Source organism: Echeneis naucrates, chromosome 13, assembly GCF_900963305.1.
Source record: "Echeneis naucrates chromosome 13, fEcheNa1.1, whole genome shotgun sequence".
NCBI lineage: Eukaryota > Metazoa > Chordata > Actinopteri > Carangiformes > Echeneidae > Echeneis > Echeneis naucrates.
In genome coordinates, this window is record NC_042523.1 from 8,449,052 (window position 1) to 8,475,482 (window position 26,431).

At 41.9% G+C, this 26,431-nt stretch overlaps 1 protein-coding gene across 10 annotated transcripts in view; it reads right to left on the bottom strand.

Annotated features, from left to right (window-relative positions):
• Nucleotides 1–1,593: 1,593 nt before the first annotated feature.
• The window catches only part of robo1 (roundabout, axon guidance receptor, homolog 1 (Drosophila)), a 157,363-nt gene continuing 132,525 nt past the window's right edge, over nt 1,594–26,431 (bottom strand). For 5 of the 10 annotated variants that reach the window (XM_029516739.1, XM_029516744.1, XM_029516743.1 and 2 more), the window contains 17 exons: nt 26,242–26,363; nt 24,342–24,573; nt 23,323–23,444; nt 21,595–21,766; nt 19,457–19,657; nt 16,661–16,687; nt 14,824–14,866; nt 12,948–13,102; nt 10,550–10,936; nt 9,670–9,786; nt 8,269–8,461; nt 7,807–8,037; nt 6,746–7,239; nt 6,495–6,656; nt 3,396–3,662; nt 3,114–3,307; nt 1,594–2,899 (listed from right to left, as the gene is read on the bottom strand). In XM_029516739.1, the coding sequence (XP_029372599.1) occupies nt 2,885–2,899; nt 3,114–3,307; nt 3,396–3,662; nt 6,495–6,656; nt 6,746–7,239; nt 7,807–8,037; nt 8,269–8,461; nt 9,670–9,786; nt 10,550–10,936; nt 12,948–13,102; nt 14,824–14,866; nt 16,661–16,687; nt 19,457–19,657; nt 21,595–21,766; nt 23,323–23,444; nt 24,342–24,573; nt 26,242–26,363 (3,134 nt within the window). In that variant the 3' untranslated portion in view covers nt 1,594–2,884. The remainder of the gene's footprint in view (nt 2,900–3,113; nt 3,308–3,395; nt 3,663–6,494; nt 6,657–6,745; nt 7,240–7,806; nt 8,038–8,268; nt 8,462–9,669; nt 9,787–10,549; nt 10,937–12,947; nt 13,103–14,823; nt 14,867–16,660; nt 16,688–19,456; nt 19,658–21,594; nt 21,767–23,322; nt 23,445–24,341; nt 24,574–26,241; nt 26,364–26,431) is intronic. The other 5 variants (XM_029516740.1, XM_029516741.1, XM_029516742.1 and 2 more) reach the window with 5 other exon arrangements.

Sequence of the window (26,431 nt, forward strand, 5' to 3'; positions counted from 1 at the left end):
TCTTACAAAACAAGAATCTGAGAACACAAATGAAATGTCATTTAACAGACTTTTAAATTGAGTCTAGTGCACACAGAATAGCTTGTCTCCCTGATGGCCTTCAGTAGAGGACTCTGCTCAGTCTCATGAAACTCCAATGTGTTGAGGTGGGCGGCACTCTTCATTAACTTGTAAAAACAGGGCTTCCATTCCAGTTCTTTGAGACTCAGGGAGGGAGCATAAAGGGGAGGAATCCTCTCTTTTTCTTCATCACTGATGTTTGAATAAGGCACACAGACAGTGTTTGACATTAAAGACTCCCATAGGCCAGGTTATTGCCTCTGTGAGGACAAGCAGTCGACAGGTTAGATGTAATAAACTGGAACAAATGTATTTCAGTCTCCAATTAGGATAAGTCGCTGTCTAGAGTCGCTCTACGGAGATAATGTCATCTTCTGATTTTTATGGATATTTTGTTTTGCCACGTCAGCAGCATCCCACCAGTTTGTGACTGATGGGGAAATAAGATGAGTACTATATTCCCTCTCTTATGTAACCTCATTGAAGCCTCCTTACACCTAATTGGCAGCAGTCTAGGCCTGTCAAATGGAATATAATCCCTTCACTGCTGGTTTTAGCTTTACTGTGTCGCTTCAGATATCTTTATGGAATGACATAGGGTGCTGATGTTGTGAGTAATGGAGAACACAAATGGAATTGGCATTAGATAATACATTTGAATTGCTACTGTACTGAACGGAAATGGCTGTTAAACCTCTGAGCCAAGGATATTGATAGCTCCCTCCCTGATAGTGTTGAAGTACATTATGTCCTCTTTCAGATTAACATGCAATGGTGTTGAGCTTTATTATGATGCTTTTCAATTATAGCCATAATAAATATGTCAGTAAAATTGACTTACGTTGGTAAAATATTTCCTGTCACCACAAATTTAGCTGTCATGTACTTTTCATATATGGGTAACAAGAAATCTAAATCATCACAACTTCAAGTTGTTTCCATGCTCATACTATGTTAAACAAAAGTTATTAAAGAAAGATTACGTTTATAATGCTCCTATAGTTCTTGCAGCCAAGAAAAACAGCAGTTATGTGTTTGTGCTGTGCCGCCAAAGCCAGGTGAAACTAATTCCTCTGTTGCTGTAATGCTGAAAAATGAATGAAGATTACACAATGTCTTTTTCCTGAAGTCAAATGATGTTAATTGAGCTATTACAAGTGTAGTAGCACTGAAGCTACACCAGCATTGCTGGAGAAGCTACTTAGAAACAGGACTGTTGTAACTTATTTGTAATTCCCTGAAGGTTGGTAGAGCGCATCAGTAAACATGTTAATTGCATGTCTGTGTGGAAATCAGGCTTAATTTCCAGTTATTGATATCTATTAAAATACCATGTATGAAAGTTGTTACAGCTCTGATGGAAACTATGGCAGCACGTGCTTAGCTCCAAATCAACAGTTTTGTGGATTTATCCAGCCTCAGGTGTTAGTAGTGGGAAAATTATGCATTGTTGGTTTTGCAAAATATTGACAAATCTCCAAGAACTGGTTCTTATTATTTTGGAAAATGTTGACAAATGACCCAAGGAACATGTGTAGTTTGAATTTTTTTATTTATCTTTTTTTTTCCTTTTAGTTCTTTTTACGCTTTTGCTTTACGAAACAAATGTTTGCAGATGTCCTATGAATAAACAACAGCACCCTTTCTCTTTAAAAACAGGGATCCAACACCCCTGTCTACTCAAGAAAGGAGACCCTTCTTGTCCAATAACAACCTCTCCAGATTCCCAAAGTGACTCTTCCTGTACTTGAAATTTGTTTAAGTGCATTAGTAGACAACATTACCGTTTCGATTAATGTGCAGTAGCTGAGTTTATGGTCAATGCGAAAAGATATTTACATTGCAGCTATGACTCACATTAACTGTCTGTTTTATCACTTGAGCTAGCATCAGAACTGGAGAGGGAGACAATCACAACCCAAGGAGTCTCCTTTCAAGCACAGCCTTCGTAAACAGCAACCTTTACCTACATCATTATCACCATCATCAAGATTAACTAGACTCTTTTGTCATACCTGTTTTCCTCCAGTAAGACAAAAAGGTTAATAGATAGAATGGTTTAAAATAAAGTTTAGTGATTGTGCTTTTAAAACCAAAGTAAAACAAATAACAAACATTAACGACAACACGAAACATAACAGTGCATTACAAAAAAAAAAAAAAAGAAAACAGAAAAGAAGAAGAGAAAAAAAAAAATCCCAAAGTGGCACTTTCTTGGGGCAGCTAAATAATATTGCAATTTACAACATGAATGGAAATGATAAAATAATATTTATATTTACTGGCATAATAAAATTAGAATTTGCAAAATAAAACAGGAAGACAAATTTGAGGTACCACAATGGGTAAAACAAGAGGACATCATGTATACACGTATATTTACAGTCCACCCCTGCTTGCAGCTTTTTTATTACAGTAACATCTGACTGTATGGGCTCTCCAAAGTTCTTGTCAAGGCAAGCCGAGTCATGTCAATGACTGGAGTAAGATTTTCACTCCATATTGCATTGGAATTAAACATAAATATACTACTGCGTATTTAGTTTTGAATGCACCCTTCTTTTAGCTTCAGACACACTTTCCTTTTTTTGTTGGTTTTCTTTTTCCTTTTTTTTTTTCAAATGGACATAAAAAATGAATAGTTACAAAAAAAAAAAAAAAAAACATTGGTCTGTTTTCCAGATGTAAAGAAACACTACTGATGTACAGTATGACGGCAGCCAACATGATGGTGAAATACTGAGCTATTTAAAATTGTAAGAGAAACAATGGTGCTCCACTCTTGGAAAAATTAGGACAGTTCCTCCTTTGTCTTCTCTGTTCTTCAGCTTTCTACCATCTGGGTAAAGACACCAAAACAAACATTTTGGTTAGCAACCATTTTCCACAACGACAGCTAAATCAACCACTGTTGACGACAGATCTGTCAATGTATATGCAAGTAGATACAAGGGATTACAGATTGCAGCACGCGTGTGTTTTCTACTAATAAAAAAAAAAACAAAACAAAAAAAACTGCCAAGACATTGCCATGACTAATTGGCCGTCTGTACCTCTAGCTCTTCATCTCCTGGTTGTAAGGCCCCCGTGGTGATGAGGCCCATGTCTGCCGGGTTCCTGCGGCCTCCCTCTCCTCTTCGCCGGCCCCCTGAGCCCCTAGAAGACATGGAGCTGGAGGAGCTAGGGTCTCTGGGGCTGTTGACTGTGGGGAACTGTGGTCGGCTATAGGGCAGAATATCCTCTGAACCTTGGAACGGACAAGGAATTTCAATACATCATGAAAAATACTGCACATGGCACTATAGGATACCTTCATATTGTACTTCTTTTAGTACCTGCATGTTGGCGTGCCTTGCCCGCGGTGCTACCCTCATGTCTATTCCCTTTCTCTCCCTTTTGTCTCTCTTGAGCATCTTTCCGTTCAGATGAGCTGGTTCGGGGGTCTGACCCTTCTCGGGGCCTATAACCTCCTGTACCTCCTCTCTTGTCACGACCCTCACCTGCTCTGGGGGAAACTACTCCCCGACCCTCCAGGGCTGTCTTGGAGGGATGTGTAGGGGACTTGAGCACTGCTGGAGGTGGGATGGGTGGAGGTGGGAGATCTAAAGGATAAACACAGGATGTCAGAACACATTAACTGCCAACATAAAAAAACTTGGGTTTGGATAATTGCACAAGACTGAGGACTGAACAAGAATCTGTGTACTCTTGAAACTTTAGTGTGTATCATCTGTCATCAGCTGTCTCACACCTGCAAGGTGATAACGCAAACACAGCTGCAATGTGTGTACATACACTCGTATCTGTACACATGGTTTTGCTGAACGGAAACTCCTCTGAACAGACAGTAAACATACCTGATGACATTATCCAGGCTGAATCTGAACAAGCAGTTATGAGATTTGAGTGGGGGGGTTGTGTGACGGTCAGCAGCTGGCTCTGTGACCTTCTTGACTCTTTCAGTTGATGAATCTATGTTGCTTGTCCTTGAACCATTATTCATATGAAGCTAGCCAGTGGGCTGCCTTGCCTCACACACATCACACAGCCATCTAAACAAAACGCCCAGAGAAAAGCCTTGTGTGGTTGCGATCGATGGCTTTTCATCTTCTAATCAGCTCCTGACCTGAAGGATGGTTTTCTCGGCAGCCAGACCCATAATCCACATAGGATCAGAAAGTTAATGAAGCTAGGAAGTGCCAACTCACTCAACTTTCATGTATCCCAGTTACTACCTTACCTTTTCAGTTTGTACAACACTGGACTGTGCAAAGAAACAATTTTTATTTCTTAATTTATTTTTAAACACATGAATAGCTAATGGGGCAGATGATGTCTCTGCTGTTCCTTGTTGGTGGAATCGGCTGCCTTCAAAACACTTCTGATTATCGTTAGCCTCCACCCACTCCTCTTGAATACAAAAGGGGGCCAGTCAATATCATACAGCAGAGAGGCATCTGCAGTTTTTTAATATCTCTCTTGCCTCCTGAGTCCTGCCTCAGTCCAAGTCCGATCAATGCCACAGTCTGTGAGATATAGCCCACTAGAATGGAGGAGCGGGATGCCTGTTAGATTTATGGTGGAATATCGTTGAGGACAGAACTCAGGTCTGAAAGGTGTCTCTGCTTGCCAAGGAGGGTGTAACAGGGTGCCTGGTGGTTAATTAGGCAGACAGAACTGAGATACATCAAGAGACACAAAGGGTTAAGTTCAGAGAGGAGGTAGACAAAGGCATTTGAGTCAAACACAATATGAATCATTGGGGGAATATAACCTGGGTGTTTCCACATCCACTGTGCAAACAAGAGCGAAATGAGTGGGTCAAAGAGGAGTAAAGGGTGGGGAAGGTGGACTGGCTCCCTTGCTGGTCCACCTGTTTCCCTGTTTTTTTCCCTTCTGCCTTAACTGCAATTTTTCCATATACATTCAGATGTAGTGCAGAGTAGTTGAAGATGCAAAGAGACATAAAACAAATTACAGAAATATACATTATAAAACAATGTGTGCACGTGTGTAGCAATCATCAGTGTTCTCTCCCTTACATTTCATCAAATTACCTTCCCTCAACACCAGTCCTCTAGACAACAAACAAGCCATGCAGGGTGGGGGTTGGAAGAAAGACGAGGGGAGAGGGGCTAGGCAATAACCTCCAAATGAAAAACAATCCATTCAGATCAAATGCAATCAGCAGGAGGACTGATGGACAGACAGAACAGCAGAGCTGTCAGTCCGCCCCCTCACTGCTCAAACAAAGACGGAGGAGAGGGGAGCAGGGAGAGGAGGAGATTGTGGAGAGGGATGGAGATGCACTTCAAAGGGAGGGGCAGCAGATAGGATAGAAGCAGGATATAAGGATGATGGCATTGGACGGGGGGGGTGGAGGTTTTGCGGTGGGATGGGGGGATAGTGTTGGGTTTTCTGCAGCGATATAGCTGGAACGGGCTCCTAGTGAGCTGGATATTAAATCTCCCTGTCAAGTGCTTCCAACACTCAAGGACACCTGACACTAAGAGGAGAGCCAGCTCTGGGACACCACACATTGTACAGCAGAGTGAGCATGTGCACACAACTCATATATACCTAAATATGACACAAGAAAAGCATCTCTCTGCTTGTAGGTGGTGTGTTGTAAACAATGATCGTGAAAAAGTCAATTTCCCTTTTACTTAATAGGGTGAATCGAGCTTCTCTGGTATTTAGCCCCTCTTTTGTTTATGTTTAGCCTCAACCAACTCAAAGATGGCACTTCACCGTGAGCCTGGGAAGCTGGATCAATTTCATTAGTGGCTAGAATGGAGAGACAGGGCAGAGTTCCCCTGAGACACTCCCCCTTATTTCCACCTGCAATGGCCTTGGCCTCCAGCCCAGAACTCACCCGTTCTATTCAGCACTGCCACAGATTAGGAGTGATGCCATGTGTACATGTGCATAAAACACATGAAAGAAGACAGTAAAAACTCTCTCACAGCACACCCAAACTCTGTCATTTACAGCACTACATTATGGTGAACCGCACCTTTACACCCATATCTGCAGAGGGAACATAGAAAGAGCTGCTGATATAAACCTGGCCATCTGTGTAGTTGGGGGATACAGATGACCCACCACTGCTGCAACATGTCTGTTTCTCTTGAACGTGTAAGCTGCATTAAGTTGTAAATGTTTTTTTATAAAGGCTGAGAACGTCTATAATAATGTTGCACTGTACCAATCATAACCACAAACCTAAGGTTACTGTACATAATGCAATTTAGAGAATCGTGGTTGTTTTTTGCTGCTAGTTCTCTCTATCCCAACTGCAACGAGTCAACCTGTACAGTAGGTAACCTAAGCTCATAGTCTACAGAAGGAAAACTAACTTGTCATAGTTAATATTTGTGTAGGAATATGATGGAAATTCAGTGTTTTTATGTTTAACATGGTCATATGTGTACCTTCATTATATGCTTCACGTCGCTGATTCCCTGGATGGGCTGCAGGATGCTGTTTTTGCTTTTTAGGGGGCCTCCTGTGTACAGCTGCCATACTCATGTTACTGTCTGTAGACACGGGACTGCCAGGACGATGGCCTGACATGTTTATTTGGTATTTTCGTGCTGGAAAAACGAAACAGAAATTGCTTGCTTATTCCATTTGCTTAGGATTTTTGTAGTCCTGTGGATGTGGTTGACTATATAAAACTTACCTGACGCCCCTCCAACCTCTTGGCCTTGTGTGTGGGGGTACTTGGGCACCCTGAGGCCTGAATACTCTGCAGCTGCGGCAACGGCTTGAGCAAAGTCGGCATCAGTGAAGAAGGATCCATCTGAAGAGCTGACTGCACTTGATCTCCCTGAAGAGACATTATCCTCTTCCGAAGCCGACCCCCATCCGTTGATCATGGAGCCAGTCACTGAGCTCTCCAGGTCACCCATGCTGGATGCAGGTGTTTGCTCAAGCCCTCGTAGCAGGAGCCTTCGCGGATGCATCTGGGGATGGTGAGGGTGTGTGTGGGGGTGGGTGTGGTGGTAGTGCATCTTGGCCACCTCTGCGTCTGTCTCGTCACCTTCCTCTTCTTCCTCTAATATATCGTCCTCCTCCATACCATCAGTGTCCATGGCCAAAGGACTGGTCATGTACCCATATGTGTGTGAAGGAGAGAGGGGCCTTGGAGGGGGTGGAGGGCTCACAGCATGGCGCCTGCAAAAATTAAGAAACATCAGAATATTTTGGAGAAAAAAGAGTTTAAACAAAAACATCTACCTGTCTGTCATCGTGATAATGCAACAGATTTCCCATATTTAAACCAAGGAAATACAAGTCACATGTACTGCGTAATAATGCTGATGATTTTCAAAGGTACTTTTGAGCACACAAATGCCAACGATTGTGGATTTGGTTGAAATCACTTCTTTTAGCTGTATATATATATATATATTTATATACTAGCTAATTTATTATTTCAACTGAGGTTCAAATCGCTGTAAATTGACTTTCGTGTTGTTATGAAATTAACAACCGCTCCCTGGGAGGTAACTAATCAAGCTAAGATAGACTTGTGAAAAATTGCCAACAAAATATATAGAATTTGGCATTAATGAGCTAACACGTGGCAAATGTTCATGAATTTTAAACACTTTGGGGATCATGTCTCTCTGTCAGAGCTTAGAGAAGAGATGTATCTCCTGAACATCTTTACACAGGCTGCCTTAATTTTTACATTAGGCTTCTATTCTAGCGATAGGTTGGATGCCATGCCGGGCGTACCTGCGTTCATGGCTGTCAGGTGCATCCTGGAGCATTGGCTGCATCTCTTCCTGGGGTGAGGGGGTAAGAGTGGCTGTGGACTGATGGCTGTAGGAAACAGCGGCAGGGGAAGATGCTGCACCTCGGATTGGAGGAGTGGGGCCCCTCTCCATCTCCTCTTCTTCCTCCAGCTCGTCAGGCTGCAGGTACATGTGAGAGGGGGGCATGGGGCACTGCATGTCTGGGTCACAGCTGCCAACAGAGAGAAAGGAGCCTTGTTACCTTCATATCACTCACTGATGACATGACTGTTTATATACTGAAGCCAGAAAAATTTGCACTTAATATTCATGCTATCTGTCTATCAAGGATTGACATGAACTTAGCACTAATAGATAGAAAACCCTTACGGCAAATGGTTGCAATGAATGCGAGAATAAGGTAGGAAGAGGAAACTAGTAGTTAAAAGTGTTGCCTACATGCCTGTTAGATTGTCGGTGTGTTTTTGTCTGTGCAGATATGTCCCACCTTTCTTCCATTGATAGAGAGTACTCCTCTACGCTCCGACTGGGGGGAGGGTTTGCAGGGGGCGGGGGAAGCAGGTCAGCCCAGTTCATTGTGCTCTGTTTGGGTAGTTTGGGGGTGCGCATTCCCTTCTTTTGACCCTGACTCCCTGCTTAAAAAAAATGCGAGGAAAAAGCACTCCATCAGTCAAAAGACACCTGCAGACATACTTATGTTGTCTCCATTTCTGAAAAACACATCAATTATTTATATTGGAGAAATCTCAAATTAATGAGCAAGGATATGACAGCAGATAAAATATATTAACCAGACCGGCTGACATAGAAAAGATTGTTTAAAATGTCCGAGTGCCAAGGTTAATCCAACCCTCTACTTTATGCAAGTGCTCACACATACCTCTAAATTATTAAGTGGTGGAAAATACTGTAAACCGCAGTAATTTCCATACAGTGGTATTAATGACTACCAAGAGAAAAGGTGGGAAGAAAACAGGCAGAAAAGGATCCAATTAATACAGAGCTATTAGAATTGTGAACCAATGAGCTGTGAGGTGCAGCGAGCGCTAAAGGCTTCTCCCTAATGGCTTGAACTTCAAACGCAATATCAGAATGGATACATGGCATTAAGGTGGCAGTGTTGCATGCCATCTACAATGTGTTATCATTTGTCCTTGTCCACAGACAGACATTGAGGCCCTGATGAAATTAGGTCCCTCCATTCCAGAGTTAAAATAAAGCCAATTAATGGAAGCAATTGAAAAAAATAAGCAAGGACAAAGAGAGGAATAAAGTAGAAAACAGGAAAAGAACTAAAAGGAAAAAAAAAAAACCAAAACGACAAAAAAGATATGTTAATCTTATTTTCTTTGAACATTCTTTGGCTGACATTGCACCCTGATAACAAAAGGCACAGGCAAATGTCTAGTATGGTGTTCATGCCTTTCTTAGGAGGTATTGTTGTCAATTTCCTCTTCTCCTTTTATTCAGCAATTTTCCACTTTCTGAAGGCATCTCCCTTTCAATTTCTCTTCAAAATAAGCTGACATGGAAATTTAATCAAATTACCATTTTAAAGCAACCATTATTAATGCCTCAAAGTGATTTATTGCTTTTGAGGAAAACTGGGATAGTCAAATGGAGCTGGGGGAGGGGGGGGGGGTGATTATATGGTTCACAACTCTAATAAACTGGGAAAATACATTGCCAGTTAAATTGAATAGGGCCAAATAAATAAATAAATAAATGAAATAAGTAAATCTAGAATCAATATCCTAGTAATTGTAAGAAGGAGAATGGGCCTTCAGAAAAGTTTTTTTTTTTTTAAATACATAAAGTCAGACTGTCTAACAACTGATCTTACCAGAAGTGCTACTGCTGCCTCGGTCAGAGCTGTTATAGGAGCCCCCCGTGTGGCTGTCGTGGGTCTGGTTGTAGGGGATGGTTGCTGGCATAGGGCTGTCACCTCCTCTGTAGCGGTCTGATGGCAGGAAGAATGTAATGTACTGTTAGTGTGGCCACTGTTAGATATCTCGGAAACTCAAAAACCAAACCGAAGTCAAGCAACCACTGTCATGAACAAATGAAGAACAGTACTTGATTTTATGAACAAAACCATTCAGAGTGAAAATATGAAATCATGTATAGTGTTAAATGTCATGACACTGAGCACGGTCTTCAGGGTTAAGTCATGACAAGTGCCGTGCAGTTCATGCTTACTAATTTTCAGGTGAGTATGTGAATGCATGCACCGTTTGCAGAATGAAATCTCAAAACTATCACACCAGAGAGGGTTCCTCCTGAATATCCCACAAAGTGATGATAGCTTTGTTGAAAACATCTGCAGAGCCAGGAATTATCTTTGTCTTGCCTTAGAAAGCTGACACCAAAGATAAAACTTCATACCTGCCTTCCTCACAAAAAGACAACCCAGATACTGTACAACGACAGCGATTCAAGTATTGCTCACATTTAACTGCAGTGATTATACATGATGCTTGACGCATGATGAGGGGTTACATGAATGCCATTGACAGAGAGAAAGAGAGTGATGCCTATGTTGATTTGAGCGAGGAGCGAAACAGAAACAAGAAAATTATGAGCATGAAACTCCTTCTACAGGCGTCCAAAGAGAAGCTGAAAGAGCTGGGAAAGGAAAGAACGGGGGGAAAAATGAACCGGAGGGAGTTCATGGCGTGGAATTGACCTCTTTAACCATGGCTTTGGATATTCCACACACTCACCCTTGTTCAGCTTGTTTTGCTCCATGATGATGTACTGCATCTGGGAGCCCATTTCCTGTTTCTGCTGCTGGACCGAGGTGGGCTTCCAGCAGTGTTTCTCATTCACCTCCCCTCCAATCCCGGGTCCACCTCCACTCCCTCCAGTTCCTCTGTCTGAGTTCATATTGTTACCCATGATGGAGGACTGGATGAGCTGGGTGGTGGCGTAAGGTGTTGGTTGTCCCCCTGGGCCCACAAAGCGTCCATCTTTCAGGTTGGGGCTGTTGAAGGTCTTCATCTCATTGATCTTGTTGGACAGGTCTACATCTCCATAGACTCCTGACTCTGGCACCAAGAGGTTTGTCTGCTTGTTTTCCATCTGGTTGTTATAATTGGCGATGCAGTCGGCTGGAGGACATGAGCAGGGTGTTTAGTGCATCTTGTCTACTGCTGATCAAATTTGCAGCAAAATGCCAGTTTGCTAAAAGCTTTGAAACAATAGTACATCATCTGTTGTACAGAGCTGAATGATAGCTTATTATAGCTTATTTTCCATGTTTAAGCTTTTTGAGTGAACACTGTGCCCACAAGAGAGAGATCTGAATTTCTATTCAAAGTCTCACTTTTGTTTGGGGAAATGATGATCTACTTAAGGTGAGCGACATCGGTGGTATTACACCTTTCTCACTTAGTTTCTTCTCAGTCTCATCCATGACTCAATGCGGGTGTCATCTCTTTTCTTTTCCATCTGACGGTGGATACGCCTTTGCTCATTGAGAAGGACAGAGAGACATGTCTGTATCAAAGACCTGGAATGAGGCACGCCGTAAAAGCACAGCTCCACTGACAGATCCAATTTTCCCTGGCTCATAAAATATTCAAATCCTCCAGCAGATCTGAGAGCCAGCCTTGCGGTAAATACCAAGAACGGCCATAGGTGCACGCTGCTCGTGCCATGCGTCTCACATTTCAGCTGCATGGAACAGCTCGACACTTCGATGCTTGATCTGTGAAAGCGCCCCTATGGCTGAGATAAAGGGACATTAACTCCCATTTCTTTGCTCTGTCACCTAGTCAGTGATCCTCTTAATGTTCACAGAGTTTAGGTTTGGCACACACACAAAGCATGCGTCTGGCAAGCTCCTTAGTGACATACAGCGGGGTGTCATGCGAGGAGTGAGGGTTGCCTTTAGCCTAGTATTCCCTGTTAAACATCTCACACCATGATAAGGTAGCGTTAAACACTTCAGCCTCAGAAGGGTGATTAGCACAAAGAGAAAAACTGCACTTGATGAGAATAAAGTCTACAAAATGAATTATTAATACTCATTGAGAAAGGTCTGAGGCAAGGAGAAACTATTGAATTGGCTGGATGGGTATTAGGCCAAACAGCTGGATAGGAATTATGGGCTGCCCTTAAAGGCATAGCCCCAAAGTGCATAATTTAGAACATAAAGCATCTCATTACAGTCCAAGTTTCCATGAATAGTTTTTTTTAAACAGACTTTCATGGCTGAAAATTAATAACATTAAGTCCTGTGTCATCCAAGCTGAAGTTTTTGGCTACAAGTTGTGCTCTGTTCTTTTAAGATAGGTCACTGTGTGCCTGAGTGTGTGTTGACTCAAAAGTGTATATTGTATAGCAGTAGCAAACAAGCTTTCTAGACCAAGTGTGTTCCCTTTTGTTGACATATGTAGTAGTGCTGAATAAACTAAAAGGCCACCTGGAGGTGTTCAATATGTCCCCCCCCTTCACCTACCCTACTTAACTTTATCTCATTCACACTCTAGGACTGCCCATACGTCTTTGTGTATGCTTTAGCATATACATATTCTTCATGACTCCTTTCTTTTCCCTTCCATCTGGTTTACCAGGTGCACCCCTCTCTCTCTCCTCGTCTCTTTCACTTTGATTCCCTCTGTCGTTCCTCCTCTGATTCTGGCCACCGTCTGCAGTCCAGGCTTGACCTCTTCGCCCGCTGCACATTTCTTAAATAACTGAGCACTTAGGGGAAATTACATTACTGGCTATAACAACAGTATGGAAATCAGCAGAGCAATTCGATTAGCAACAGAGTAGGGCCATAAGCCCCTCTCAGTGTGTTCCTTTTATTTCCTGCCTAAAACAGCTCTACTTTAACCTCAGATAAATCAAACACACAAGCACACAGCCACTCTTAATCCTAATATTTCTCCAGGTTTTTCTCATGGAGGCCTACAGAAAGGAGAAGTACACAGAACAACTCTCCAGGGAACTAACCCAGATATCATTTTTTTTTTTTATCTTTTGTACTGTGGGTTCCCCCACAACCTATATTCCTTATCTCTACATTTACTTTGTCAAGGGCTGCATCATTACGTTTGAGGGGAGTATTTCTTTTGGTTGATGCTTAGTTATGACAGGGTCAAAACTACATACCTGGTCGGCTGTACGTCGCCAAGTTGCTGTCGCTATTGCCATTGCCTGCAGTGCAGCAGTTAATGCTACAGTCATTGTGGTTGGAGCAGGAGTTGGGCCAGGTGTCAGCCAGCCATGGCTGAGTGGCAGATTCCCCAATGTTCAGCAAACCAGGCCTGCAAAAAAGTCCAAAAGGTTAACAATAGAGAGAGGCTAAACCAACATCACAGTAACATTTATGTGAATGAACTAAAACACCCACAATAACACAATATTTGAAAGAGAAGATTATGTGGAATTTATTTATCCAGCAGCCGAGAATAGAAAAACTACAAATCCGGATTTAGTACTTTTTGCCCTTTGGCCACACACATGCACACACATAGAGGCAGACCCACAGAGCACATTTGGGGAGAAAAAAGGCCCCGCTAAATAGATTGTGTGTGCTTGACTAGTCCACAGCCGATGACACTTTCCCTGAGCCCTCGTGAGTATTAGCGATCCGCCTGGATTAGACAGCCAGATAAAATTCACTCCCAATGTTGCGAAATGCGCGTCCTGAACAGGCAGTGAACCAAAAACTAAGACTAGATTCCATGGTGTCACACAATATCTCTATCATTTATTTATTTTTTTTAGCTCTTATGGAAGGAAAGAAGAGAAACTTGAGCAGAGGGAAAACCAATGAAGACCAGTTTTTTTTTTTACATCCATCTCTATTGTTTCCAGGTCCTGCTCCTGTTTCTTCAGCTTTAATCCCAACACAATACAAGATCACTTGTTCAGCAGGATTTCACTGTACACCCTGACCCCACGGCCAAATACTGAATGTTAAGAGCTGAGAATAAATAAATAGAATAAATAGCCTCCTACTGTTATTGAAATTAATCAATCAGACATATAAAGAGAAGGCAGACTACACTAGCAGTGCCATACACTGTTTCAGTATTCAAATCTCAACAAAATGACTCCAGTTTGCATATCCCAACACTGAATTAGCTTTGAATTACATTTCCTCATTCCCACTCAAATGACTCATTTCTTGGATTCATTTTGGGTAATGAACACATTTGTCTTCTACAGCCAAATACAATCTCACAATAGCTCCTCAATCACTGCGGCAGTTGAATGTTGATATTAAATAGCCATTGTCTTTGTGCAGCGCTGACACAGCCATGCTGCATAAGGGAGTCAATCATACAACTGAATAATATAATGAATATGGATTTACTACTGATGACTCCAAGCTAACTATTCATTAACACACGCTTAACACACACACACTCACAGTGCAGCAACGTGTATACATTTTGTATTCTCAGTAAAGAGGGCAACACATGAATATATATTTTCTCTTTTTCTCGCATACTCCTGTCTCACTTCCAGAAATGTGAACATGTAAAACACTGTCCAATGCATATACAAATGAGTGTTAGCAAGTTGAAGCTGTGTTTGCATAGCCTAATTCTGTACTGTCTCATTGTTTGTGCATAATACACCATTCCACAACAACAAGAGTTGTGCTGCTGCTGCTCGTGTGTTTGGAGGCATCTCCGTATTATGAGTTTTACCGTGACACTATGGCACAGCCTTGTGGCTGTATGTGGTTTCCACTATATATGATGGGAATGGGTACCTGTTCGTACTCACTGCACCTCCTCTTCCCTGCTGCTTTTAGAAAGGCATGGCACTCCCCCTAGTGTTTATCTTACAAAAGTGCAGCTGCCCAACCCAATAAACTCTATTTATTCAGAGATTAAACATCCAGTTGTATTTCTCATTTATTTCTATTTGGCATTTCAATTTACAAAATGTATGAAATGTTAGAAACATTACCATATACACACCCACCCACCCACACACACGCACACAAATCTTCCCCAGTAAATTGACTTACCGTCCAGCACTGCTTACACCTTCTCCACCTCTTTGGTATGCCACTGAAAAGAGAAAATAATGAGTTTCTAAAATGAATTCACAACTGTTACCACTGTCATCATATCATCATCTTTGCCATTGTTGCTCAAGGTCAAAACAAAATTGTTAATTTGATTCTGAATTGTCAGGCTAGCAAGCAAATTGGAATACTTTTTGTGTGTCTGTGCTGTATCTGTTCAAGTGACGGTGTGTATGAATGTGTGTGGCATCATTCAGCTGAGTCACACAAACAGCAACAGGAGCAGGAGGAAGATATGTAAGAGGCTTATAAAGTACTGAGAGGCAGAGCTCTTTGGTTGTCTGGCTTGAGTTCAGTGTTTGAAGCTATGTGTGCTGCAAGTCGGACTCTTTCAAGGAGCTCTAAGCTGCCGGTGTGTGAACGGGAGATAAACTTCCAACTTTAATTGCAATCTCTTCCCTAAGAGGAGAGATGGCAGAAGAGAGGTAAGTAGGGCCTTAGCTATGTCGATTTTCTCTCTTTTCTAAACAGAAAGTGTGGCTTTGGCCCTTCAAGTAGCCTGAGGAGCTCTTAGATTAACTCTGCTTAATGCAGTGTATCACAAACTGATTCTAGATTAAAATCGCCTTAATTCTTTTTTGCAATGGGAACTATGGCAAGGATTTTTTTTTTTTTTTAAGAGACAGACACCCAAGCACGCAAACAAGGAATATGTTTACCCCAAAGACTACCATGTCATAAAACAAACTTGCAATTGCAATATTCCACCTGATTCCAAACCTCAGGGCAGGCCGAATCAACAATGCCACTATTAAAGGTTCAATACCCACCTCAATCATTGTAACCACAAACACCTACTGTATACTATTATGTCCTTCACTTTTATGTTCTATCGCCCATTCATCGTTTTAAAACTGCAATTGCACCAAGCTCTGCCAACACTGCTGAGACACTTCTGGGAAACAGATTTTGAGACGCATGAAGGTGCACAAGTGGAAGAAAATAGAAGACTCTAAATACAAACTTGCAGAGAGAGAATGATAGAGAGGCACTGAGCTATTCTTTATCGTTGTTACACTGTCACTTCAGTTCACTGATAACCATCTTAGCTCTGTTGCCACTCGCCAATCTAATTGGTGTGTTGGGAGTGCTTGTGGTGTGTCATTCTCTGAAATGCCATCTGAAGTTGCCAGCAGCCTTTTGATCAAGTACCACTAGTTTTAAACACTTCTCAGTAGTGCGCCTGCTTCTCTTTGAAAATTATATTCTGACACGGCGCAAACATTTGGTGAAACTTTCATTCCTAAAAGGTGGGAATGAATGGCTCCTTTCATTGATAGACATTGAGACTCCCTCTCTGACTTTGACAACCTCTTTCATTCAGCCTGTTCAGGGCAGGAATGTTGCACCTTTCTTCCACCTTACTGTTTTGTGTAGCAGGCAGGTGGGCTATTGTTCTTCTTTAAATAACCAAAGCCAGATCAATGTTGGTTTAAAGGCAGAAGTTGTGTGGCATGGCAGGCACTGATGCTGTTCTGTTACACATCACACCTCTGATCCCTGCATGCTTGCATGTCATCAAAAGTCGCATGCTAGTGCGTCATTACGCTGTCCATGCTTGTTTTAGTGTAAACAAGCGAAGCCGATGTGATTACTGGTTTTCTTAATTGCAATACAGCAGCATCTCTAATTGAGAATAATTGCTCTCAGACGGCTGTTCAGGCCATTGAAGGTACTGCTTCTCAAATGTAGGGATAAGCTGGTGCACAGTGAAGTGCATTGACTGAACAAAAGAAATATCTTATTTCACATAGCAAAAAAACAAAACTGTGCTTACCTGTTGGTGTGAAAGTGAAGGATGGTACTGTTGGGACAGAAAAAACAAGGACATTATTGTTTTTGAATGATTGTGCATATGAACTATCTGAAATTATGCTAGTGAGAATGTTTTTTTAATGCTCCATTGTTACATAACTTCTATTGAAAGAAAAGTGTATTTCAGTCTATATTCTCATGCTCCTTGCTGCCCCCAAGTCTTTGATTCCCCCAGTCATCTCTGGAGCCTGACTGAGGGAAAACGAGTGTTGAACCAGCTGCTGGTTTAAATCCTAGCACAGACTGTCTTCGAGGCCCTGCTGGGTGGGGAGTAGCACACTTGGGTGATGTCTGTTGATATCTGTAACACTCAAATCATCACCCTCACAACTCAGTTACTCATAATTTATCATGGACACTCCTTCTGTGAAAACATCTCATTACAAGTCCACCCATTATACAAGATTGTATAATGGGTGGACATTTTCCCTTATATGTTAGTGTCTATGAAATGTAAGTTTGTTGTTACCCTGTTAGAAGAAGTGAAGAGCGCTGTTTGCAATTGATGCAACATTGTACCATTTCAGCAGTCATCCAGTGCACTGCCTTAAATATGTGCATTTTAGAAATGTCGCTGTCTGTCTCAGATGAACTTATAGGTTAAAAGGCAAACATCTAAGGTGACTGATAATGCTATCTCCACTTTCTCAACTCCCTCAACAATTACTTCATGTAGTACCTGTGCCAATAAACCTCTTCTGAAGCCACAACACTCATGGCGTGTTTGAAACTTCTTCTTGATGCTCAAAGAAGTCTAAAGAATTGAGGAGTTGCATGTCTTTTATCTGTTTGATGAATGCCTTTGAAGAGGAGAACTACCACTTGCTACGGAAAACAGTGTCTGAAAAATTTAAACGTGACTTAACTAGATAATTCATCTTCCTGTACTGTAGCAGGATTGTCAGACACATTCGGTCCTAGGCTAGATGACGCTGTAACTGACATATGTCTTTGAATCATTTCTTGGTTTTTACAGTCTTGCTGCTTTTTTATTTTAATTATTTTTTTTAATATATATATTTTTTGGGGTGATTGGTTTGAGCATTATTAGGTTTTTGCAATTATAGTCACTGCCAAGGAAATAAGAAAAATCTATTTTAATGTTTCCTTTCATTTTGAGTTAGCAAATGATAATGTATTAGGAGTCAACACTTGGACACATTACAGCACACAGACGTACACATTCCGTCCGAATCCAACCTATTTCACCCAGAGTGGAGAATGTTGCTTCATGTGGTTGCAATTATACTCTTTTCAAAACATTCTTAGTTACCAGTTCCAACAAAGACTGTGGCCTCTTGTGGTCTGGAGACATGAAGGGGAGACGAAAGTGGAGCGTGACTGCCTACTGTGCCCCTGAAGAGCTCTTTGGGTTTATGTGAGTAAACATGAACACAGAATCACCCAAGGCTGGAGGCTAATGTCAGCCTACACAGTATTGTCACATACCACAATGGCCACAGATCATTACAGCACTAATGAAGCGTTAGAAGTTACTTCTTCTGTATCAACAAATGCCCTCTTTATGACCTCTGCTTTTAAGAACAGGCTATGTTTAATTTTGTTTATGGCAGTGTTGCCTAGGATGAAGATGTGTCAGGTTGCAGGGATATCATTTTCTCACAGAGCAGCACTGAAATATTACCTTGACTGTGTTTTCAAGGTAATCTAAGCCATAATGGAAAAACGACACAGTTGTGACCATGATAATCCACATAGGTATTTGTGAAAGACGCTAGAGGCTAGGCAAAAGCTTAGCTAAAGTGTCTCTCACCTTCACTCACAAAGAGTTCAGGGGAATCAAAACATGGATAACCCGTATTTTCTATGTGACAGCCCCAGATTAGGCACAGCTATGTCAGTCTATTGTCTGTGTGTTTTAAGGTTGAAGGTGGATCTTTTCTAACCATGAAAGTCAGTAATAAACCTGAGCCCAGAAGTAGGGATAGCACAGCCAGCAGCTGTACAGCCCAAGGCCTCACATTAAGGCGGCCAAAACATAAATGAGACTCAGAAAGAAAAGCTAATAGCTCTCTTCATCGTTTAACTCTTGTAGGCAGAGGTTGGGCATGTCGTGAACCCTGTCATTTCCACTCAACTGAGGTAAAGCCAACTAGGTTACACTTGTAACTACTCTAACGGGGTTATAATGCAACCCTAATGCCCATAGACAAGGATTCTTGGATGTTTTGAGAACATGTTAAGAAGTAACTAGAAACAGGACTGCAAACCTCACATCTAAAGGTCTGTCTGAAAGGACAGCAAAAACATATGTAGCATGTTAAAATGGCAGTGTGTCCTAGATAAAGATATTGATGCAATCTCTCCTTTCATAGTTGAATGGATGCTGAAAAGGGGAGTTGTTGGCCCTCAAAATATACTCTACTGAAAATACTCTCACACACCCTTGCAATATCAGCATGAAAGAAGTCTGAAAAAGAAATAAAAGGCATTTTCATGCTGCACTCTGAGTGTGAGCTAGCGTCACATCTTAAAGTACTCTGCAGTTGAGTACTTTCACTCAGACCCAGAGCGCTCTACAAAGACATCTTTTAACTGTGTGACAGGGAGAATGTGAGGGAGGGTTGGCAGCATTTTGAATGAAGAAAATGAAGACAATTGAACTACTGCATTGCATTTCCAAACTTCCATTTTTTTAAGTGGCAATACCTTCTGCAACCTTAAACCAGCACAGCAAATCAGAAATTCAAGTGGATCAAGTTCTCTATGGTGTTAAATGCTACATGCATACACTGACCTTTGCGTATGCCTGCATAGCTGCTGGACAGACCATTCCTTTTCTTTCTGTGTCTATACAGCCAAATACTGAAGACCATGAGGATAATCCAGCAAGCTGCTCCTATGCCTGCTATAAAGGCTGGCTGCTTCACCACATCTGAGATCTGTTGAGACAGGGGGTTCTCAGGGGTTTCGGTCTCTGTCATCCGCCCAGATGCATCTGAAGAGGTGGAATTGGGTCATGGTGGGAAGAGATGAGAGAATAATTAAAAACTTTAAGAAAAGAGACACAGTTGATGTTTAGCACAAGTGAAATGAAGCTTATTGGGAAAACAAAAGCAAGGGAGATAAAAAAAAAAATGTAAACCTTAAACTCAAACCAAGTGGAAAAGCCTGAAATTGGGAATATGTTAAAATATATCAGAGCAGGAGTCAGAGCAGTACATAACTATGACCATTCCTCTTTTCCTGACGCACTAAACAAGTCATTCATTCATTCATTTCAGTTGGTGTGTGTGTGAAAACAGAGTTGTTTCTCTCTAATACTCAAAAGGCATTCACTGCAAATCTCAGCGATCAGCAATGGCGAACAGATGAGAGCAGCCAAAGACATTCACCCAGAGACTGTGCACGATGCAAGCCTGATGGAACCAGATCAGAAAACACGGAGGCATCATTTACACTCAGCAATGCTGGTTTCATAATCATATAAATAAATCCAGTGAGATCATCCTCAAATACAGACACCACAATAATTAGCGTGTCTGTGAAAAGCTGAGGTGTGAACGCCTTGAAGCTGTTCTTACTGTTTGATGCAGTGAGCAAGCACTGCTCACAACAACCCGTTCTTGCTCTCTTCTTCTCATCTGTCTATTCTCGCTGTGCTGTTCCCTCACGCGTGATACATGAAAGATCCCCCCTTCGCCATTCGTTAATTTGTCTTCATGTCTTTTTCTCAAGTCTTTCATGTTGTAGCTACTCTCCTCTACCAACTCTCTGTGCTAGAGGCAGAAACACTTCCCCAAAGAAACCAGCTCTACTGCTCCATCCCTCTATATCCTTCTGTCTCAAGTCTCTCAGCCCATGCTTCCATTCAGATTTGCGTCTCTTCTCCCTTCTCTGTCTTCTCAATTTGTGGTTCTGTCTGGCCCAGTGAACAGAGCATGCCAATGTGACTAAGCAGTCCACAAGGGACTGCACAGGTATTGAGGCTGGGATGACGTGTATAAGCTCCGAGTGTGACAAATGCATTTGGGTGAAGCACTGGTCCCTGAGGCACATTGTTCTACTCTAGTGTTCGAACATGGCAACAATCACCACAGGAACACTTCAAGTGAGAGAAATTGTATCAGTCACAGCCGATGCTTCATGCCCATCCCAGCCTACTCAATCACACATTTAAAACCAGATGGAGCTCTCTCTCTTTCTGTTTTATCCTGGTATTCAAGTGTTTTCCATCCCTCTCCTGGATTCAGTAGGCTAGCTCAGAGCTTTGGGGAATAAAAACTGACAAAATATCTGGGAATATCCGTTTGTCTAGACAAAAAGGAGGTAAATTGCAACAACTAGCCCCACAGCCTACACTGTGGCCTTTGGTATTAATATGTCTGAGACCAGAGTGTGTTTTTATTGTGTTTGTTGTTTGAAGCGAAGAGAGACAGAAAACATTGCATCCTTGATTGGAGGATGGAAAGGGGTGGGGGAGGCCAGTTCAACAGCTCTGCCACATGGGAATTCGTGTGTGCCTGTGTTGATCATGCTGCCAGCTTCTGAAGTTGAAAGGCATTTCAGAGTGCATAAAAACTGTGAAAGTTCCCTGTTAATCAAGCTCATCACACTCCTCCATGGAAGGTTTTATGATAATTGTCTAATAGCAGTTAAATAAATTAGTAATAAGTAGTTCTAATGATACTGAAAGCAAGAGCAGGCAAGGGCTTGAACATGTCAATTACTACAAAGAAAGGAATTAAATAATTGCCTGTTGACTTGGAAAAAAAAAGTCTTACTGTAAACCTCTTCATTCTCAAATGTTATAATTATTTGTAAGATTAATGAGTGATTGATGAGTCAGGGACACGGCAAATGTATCCTCTGGAGTAAAAACATGAAAATTATTAAACCTCCTGTGAAAGATGACTGAAGGTTGTTTTTACTCACCAAGCTGGAAGAAAGTGATATCGCTCTTGACCCCAGGTCCTGCCCCAGTACTGGCTGCTACCTCTACGCTGTAGCGGATCCCTGGGGCCACACTGGGAATCAGCACGGATAAGGTTGAGCCATCAACTGTACGGTTGATGTGGTACCTACTCTCGTTCCCCAAACACCAAATCTGCCATAACACAGACAAAGAGAAATTTGAGATTGAGTAAATGTTCTGAGGATTTCCTGATTTCAGTTTGGTAGCTGCTGGTCATCCATGTCCTTATAACTGGTCTGTGCTGTTGTTGCAATATTTTAGTGTGCGTTTGGTATTGTGTTACACCTCTGAGGTAGCAAAAGATTTTACAACATGGCTTTATGTTTTACAGGCAGGTTTGGACCTGGGCTCAGTATTAACTGAGGTAACCAAAATATCAGTAAGTGTAGCCTTAAGCCCATGAAAAACAAATGGGGATCATGCATGTAACCCAATTTTAGCAGAAGCTAAAAGTTGTCAATCCAAGGAATGAGAGAAGTCTCCTGGGCCGACTCAGACCAGGGTCACAAAGACAAGTATAAACTCACCTCAGCATGAGGCCTTAAGACCTCCACATCCTGAAGCTTTGGCAGTCTACTTTCCTTAGCCCCCACCACCTCCCAGCAGTGAAGTAGGTCAACATACACATTTCCTTGGGTGTGTACCACATGAGTGCACGTTTTTTGCACCTCCATGATGAACAGCCCTGAGATTTTCTGTGTATCCTAAAAATTATGGTGAGTGGAATTGCCGCTAGAGACTGGGCTTGGTAATGAGCAGGGAACACTCTCAGATTGAACCTAAAAAGCATGAAATTACTCTATCGCTGTATCACCAGAAACATTTACCTGGAAAATTAAAAGCGACTTAACTTTTTCGACGGCTCTGCTTCATCTTTCTTTCCACCACTAACCTATATTCCCTGTGGCGTAGAAGACTTTCCAATTAAAATATAGGACTTGTAATGCATAATAAATGAGAGGCCGGTGTTGTCCAAAGTGAAGCCGTTATAAAAAGACTCACATTGTCAAGGAAGATGGAAGGAAAAGTGGCCTCCAAGAGAATCACTCTAGTTTAAAGACTGCCTTAGCAAAAAAAACAGACCAAAAAGATGCCTGGTATTACAATAAATGTCTGCATCTTAATTATTATTTCCCTGGTCTTTCTTGTAGCTTGTTCTCTGCTCTACAAAATACACTTAAAGCTGTCTCTGTATAGTCATCACTTACTATATCTAGTTTAGCATTTAGTTAAGTGTATTGTAGTTTGTATCTTTTAATTAAAAATTAATACTTAAGATTCATTATCTGACTCAAGATTGATAGTAATCCAACAAAAATAGCTTCATATCAGTCTTCTCCTTTGAAATGCCACAGAATGCTTAAGTCTGCTCCCTCCACCTGATGGCACTGTTTTACAAGACTTTCCGCCAAGTCTCCTGCTTTTGACTCCTTTCCGCCTCTGTGTCTGAGCCTGCACTGAGGAAAGGTGTGCCCCAACCAGAACCAGGAATTCATTACCATCCCATGTCTATGCATTATCCTCCTCCCTGTTATCTGTGTCTGTGTTGGCTTCTCCTTTGTGTCTCTACAGCAAGTCCCGCTTGGCTCAGACCTGAGCAAGCTGGTGCCTGTTTTGGTGCCTTATTTATTTACTTATATTTTGGGTTGTGTGTTTTTTTTTGTTTTTTTTGTTGCTGTTGTTGTTACCTTGTACTCCTGGACCACTCCATTCTGCTCTTCTTCTGGAGGGGGTTGCCAGGAGACCATGATGGTGGTCCCATTGTCCCCACTCTCTGTCACTGTAACCTCACGAGGAGGGGCACTGGGGGCTGAAAGAGGTAGACAAAAGATATCTTTTTAAAAAGAAAAAAAAAAAAAAAACCAAAACGCATGATACAGATTTTTCTTTTCTCTTTTTTCCCCCCTTAACTGCAAATAGTCCTGCCACCCTGCCTCCCCACAATTAGCTGTAAGAATCAGTTATTTACCTCTGTGTGAGACTAAAGTAAGAACAAAAGACTAATTATCAATTATTTATTATCAATTAATTAATAATTGCTGTGTCCTTAAAAAAAGTAGGGGATTATGATGGTGGTATGTATCATGGTGGGTAAATGCTGACCTGTGTTCCAACGGAAATTACAGTGAAATAATTATAAATAAAACATGAAAGACGCAATGTCAGTACAAGTAAGCATTTTAGAAAAACAGGCATTTTTCTGCTTACGAGAGAACAAACATTATGTATAGACGTCCAAAAACAATTAACAAAATTTGGAACAAAGGAGAATGCAGCAGAAAAAGACCAAAACACTCCCACACATGCGAGACGCACAAACATACTGTCTCAGGGAAACACTCTGCACTCACGCGTCTCTTAAGTGTTTTTTACAAATTAAAATTTGCAGTTGGGTTTCAACCAAACCTCACAAGGCCCCCACAACCACACCCTGTGAGAAATGTGTACAACTCTCGTACTGGAGTGTTATATATGGGTTTCCATTGGGTCTTTCAAAGAGCTGAACCTTCACACCATCATGCTTGAATGCACCACATTTGAACATAACATAATCCTGTTCTCACTGCCTGCTGTGAACAGCTGTTATATGCCCTCACACATATAAGCTGTGCATATAAAATTGTGTAAACATGAAAACATGCATACACACATGCAAGCAAGCGGGCGCTACAGTGCCCTTGCACACAGACGTTCACATCCCCCCTACCTTCCTCCAGTGTCTTGCCAATTTTGACATCACTGTCTGTTCCCAAGAATTCATTGAAGAAGGGGCAGACTTTGAAATCATATGTGACTCCCTTCCGAAGCTGTGGTACTACGGCACTGTCCTCTCCAGGGGTGCGCACCTCAAACACAGCCCATTCACTCCTGTGTGGCCCCTCTGATGAAGGCCTGTACATCACCTTGTATCCCTGTATGTACTGTGACTGCTGCTCCACCTAGTGAATAGCACAGGAACAGATACAAAGGCAACGTCAGCTTGACTTCATTATGTACTTCACAGTTCACAGTGGAAAATAACACAGAAATGTAAGAGATTGTAGCATCAGTGGACAGCTATGGATTCATGCAACTGATTCACCAAACACTGGATGGAATGGGGTACTAACTCATCACATCACCCCTCTGTTTATCCATCCACATCTACATCTCTCTTTTCGGCTGTCTGTCTATGCGCCATTTGGAGTAGCACCGATTTGTGAAAACCACAGTATGAGGTCATTGGCCAGAGGTTCCTCTATGTCTGGAGCTGGTTAAATAGGGCCCATGCTCCCAGAACAGCCTGTCTCATCCTGCCCTACTCTCCAGTGTATTGACTGGCTGCTGAAGTCATGGACAATGGGGGGGAAAGGGGATCTTTATACAAATCGTCATAAGTTGTAAGTACAACAAATTAAACAGTGTCTGATGTAGCTAAATAAAGACAAAGGGAAATTCAATGGGTTTGACAGCTAGCCTAATCAAGAGATAATTAGTGTTGGTTTGTGATCCAGCATAGTTAGAAAAAAGAATAACTGCTAACTGGTATGCTAATATCCCTACAAGTCCCTCTGGAAGGTAAGCAGCACTAGCTTGTAAAGACTTTAGTGATTACTTTATCCCTCCCCTGTAAAATATGCTGCTGGCTCAGGTGGTCTTCATTAGCCCAAAACTGTGCAAAAAGAAAATGTAAAACCAAGAAACCCCACACTGGGAATAGATGTAACAGCCCAAAACCAGAGAATTGTGGTGCTTCACTGTAGTGTCAGTCTCCCTCATGCGGCATGTTTTTGTGGAACATTCCAGTATGACAGGGAAACTGTGCAGTTTTGACATGTCACTATCCTTTTCACATTTCTTTAGTCCCAGTCATCAATCATGATGGCACTTCACAATACCTGAGGATGTAGGGCTAGCCTAATGTCAAGAGACAAAACAAGCTGCTCTTTGCCTTCAGTGAGTAAATGCTATATATTTGTATTGTGCCATAATAATGTAAAAATAATCCACTATATCAATTGTTGGACATTGATACTCCATATTCAAAGTGCAACAGTGGATAAACATCAACATGAGCGTTCAGTTCTCTTTCCTTGTCTTCCATCTATCTGTTTTAACATCTGCAAGCTATTTCCACTTTAGAGCACGAGTTAGCCGCCTCTTCCATCTCACTTGTATTATTTTAACAGCTGTCAAGTGTTTTCAATCTGAGAGGGCACAGACTGGCACGCCACACACTGTTATATGCCACTATATGGACTGTTGCTGTGCTCTGTAGTTAAGCTTTTGGGCGGTTGAGTGGTCCACTGTGGGCAAAGCTGCAGAGTTTTGGTCTCTGGCCAGCTGACCAGTTCAAGCTCATGCCAGATGGATACTAAGAACACTTGGATTGTGTTCCAGGCTGCTCTCTGTAGCGTCCTTTCTCTGTAGGGTGCTACGATGTTAGCACATTAGCTCGGCTGAGTTGCCTGACAAATTGACCATAGGCATATCGTTAAACTAACCTTAGAGCTTTGGTGGCCAGTCATACCAATGATCCATATGGCAATCTGTATGTGGCTGCAGCTGTGTTAGAATGTGACAACAAAAAGTGGTGATAATGCATTAATGGAGAAAAAAATACTCACTGTCCACTGCACCCTGACAGACGAGGAAGAAAGAATGGTGGGGTTGTGCAGGTGGATTACCACTTCTCCCAACTCCCGTTGGATCTGACGATGGTCCACACCCTGGCTGGTGGGAGGGATATCTGTGTGCAGAAGCACAGACATCAGAAATGGATGATCTTATGTAAAAACTGAAACACCACTGGGCTCC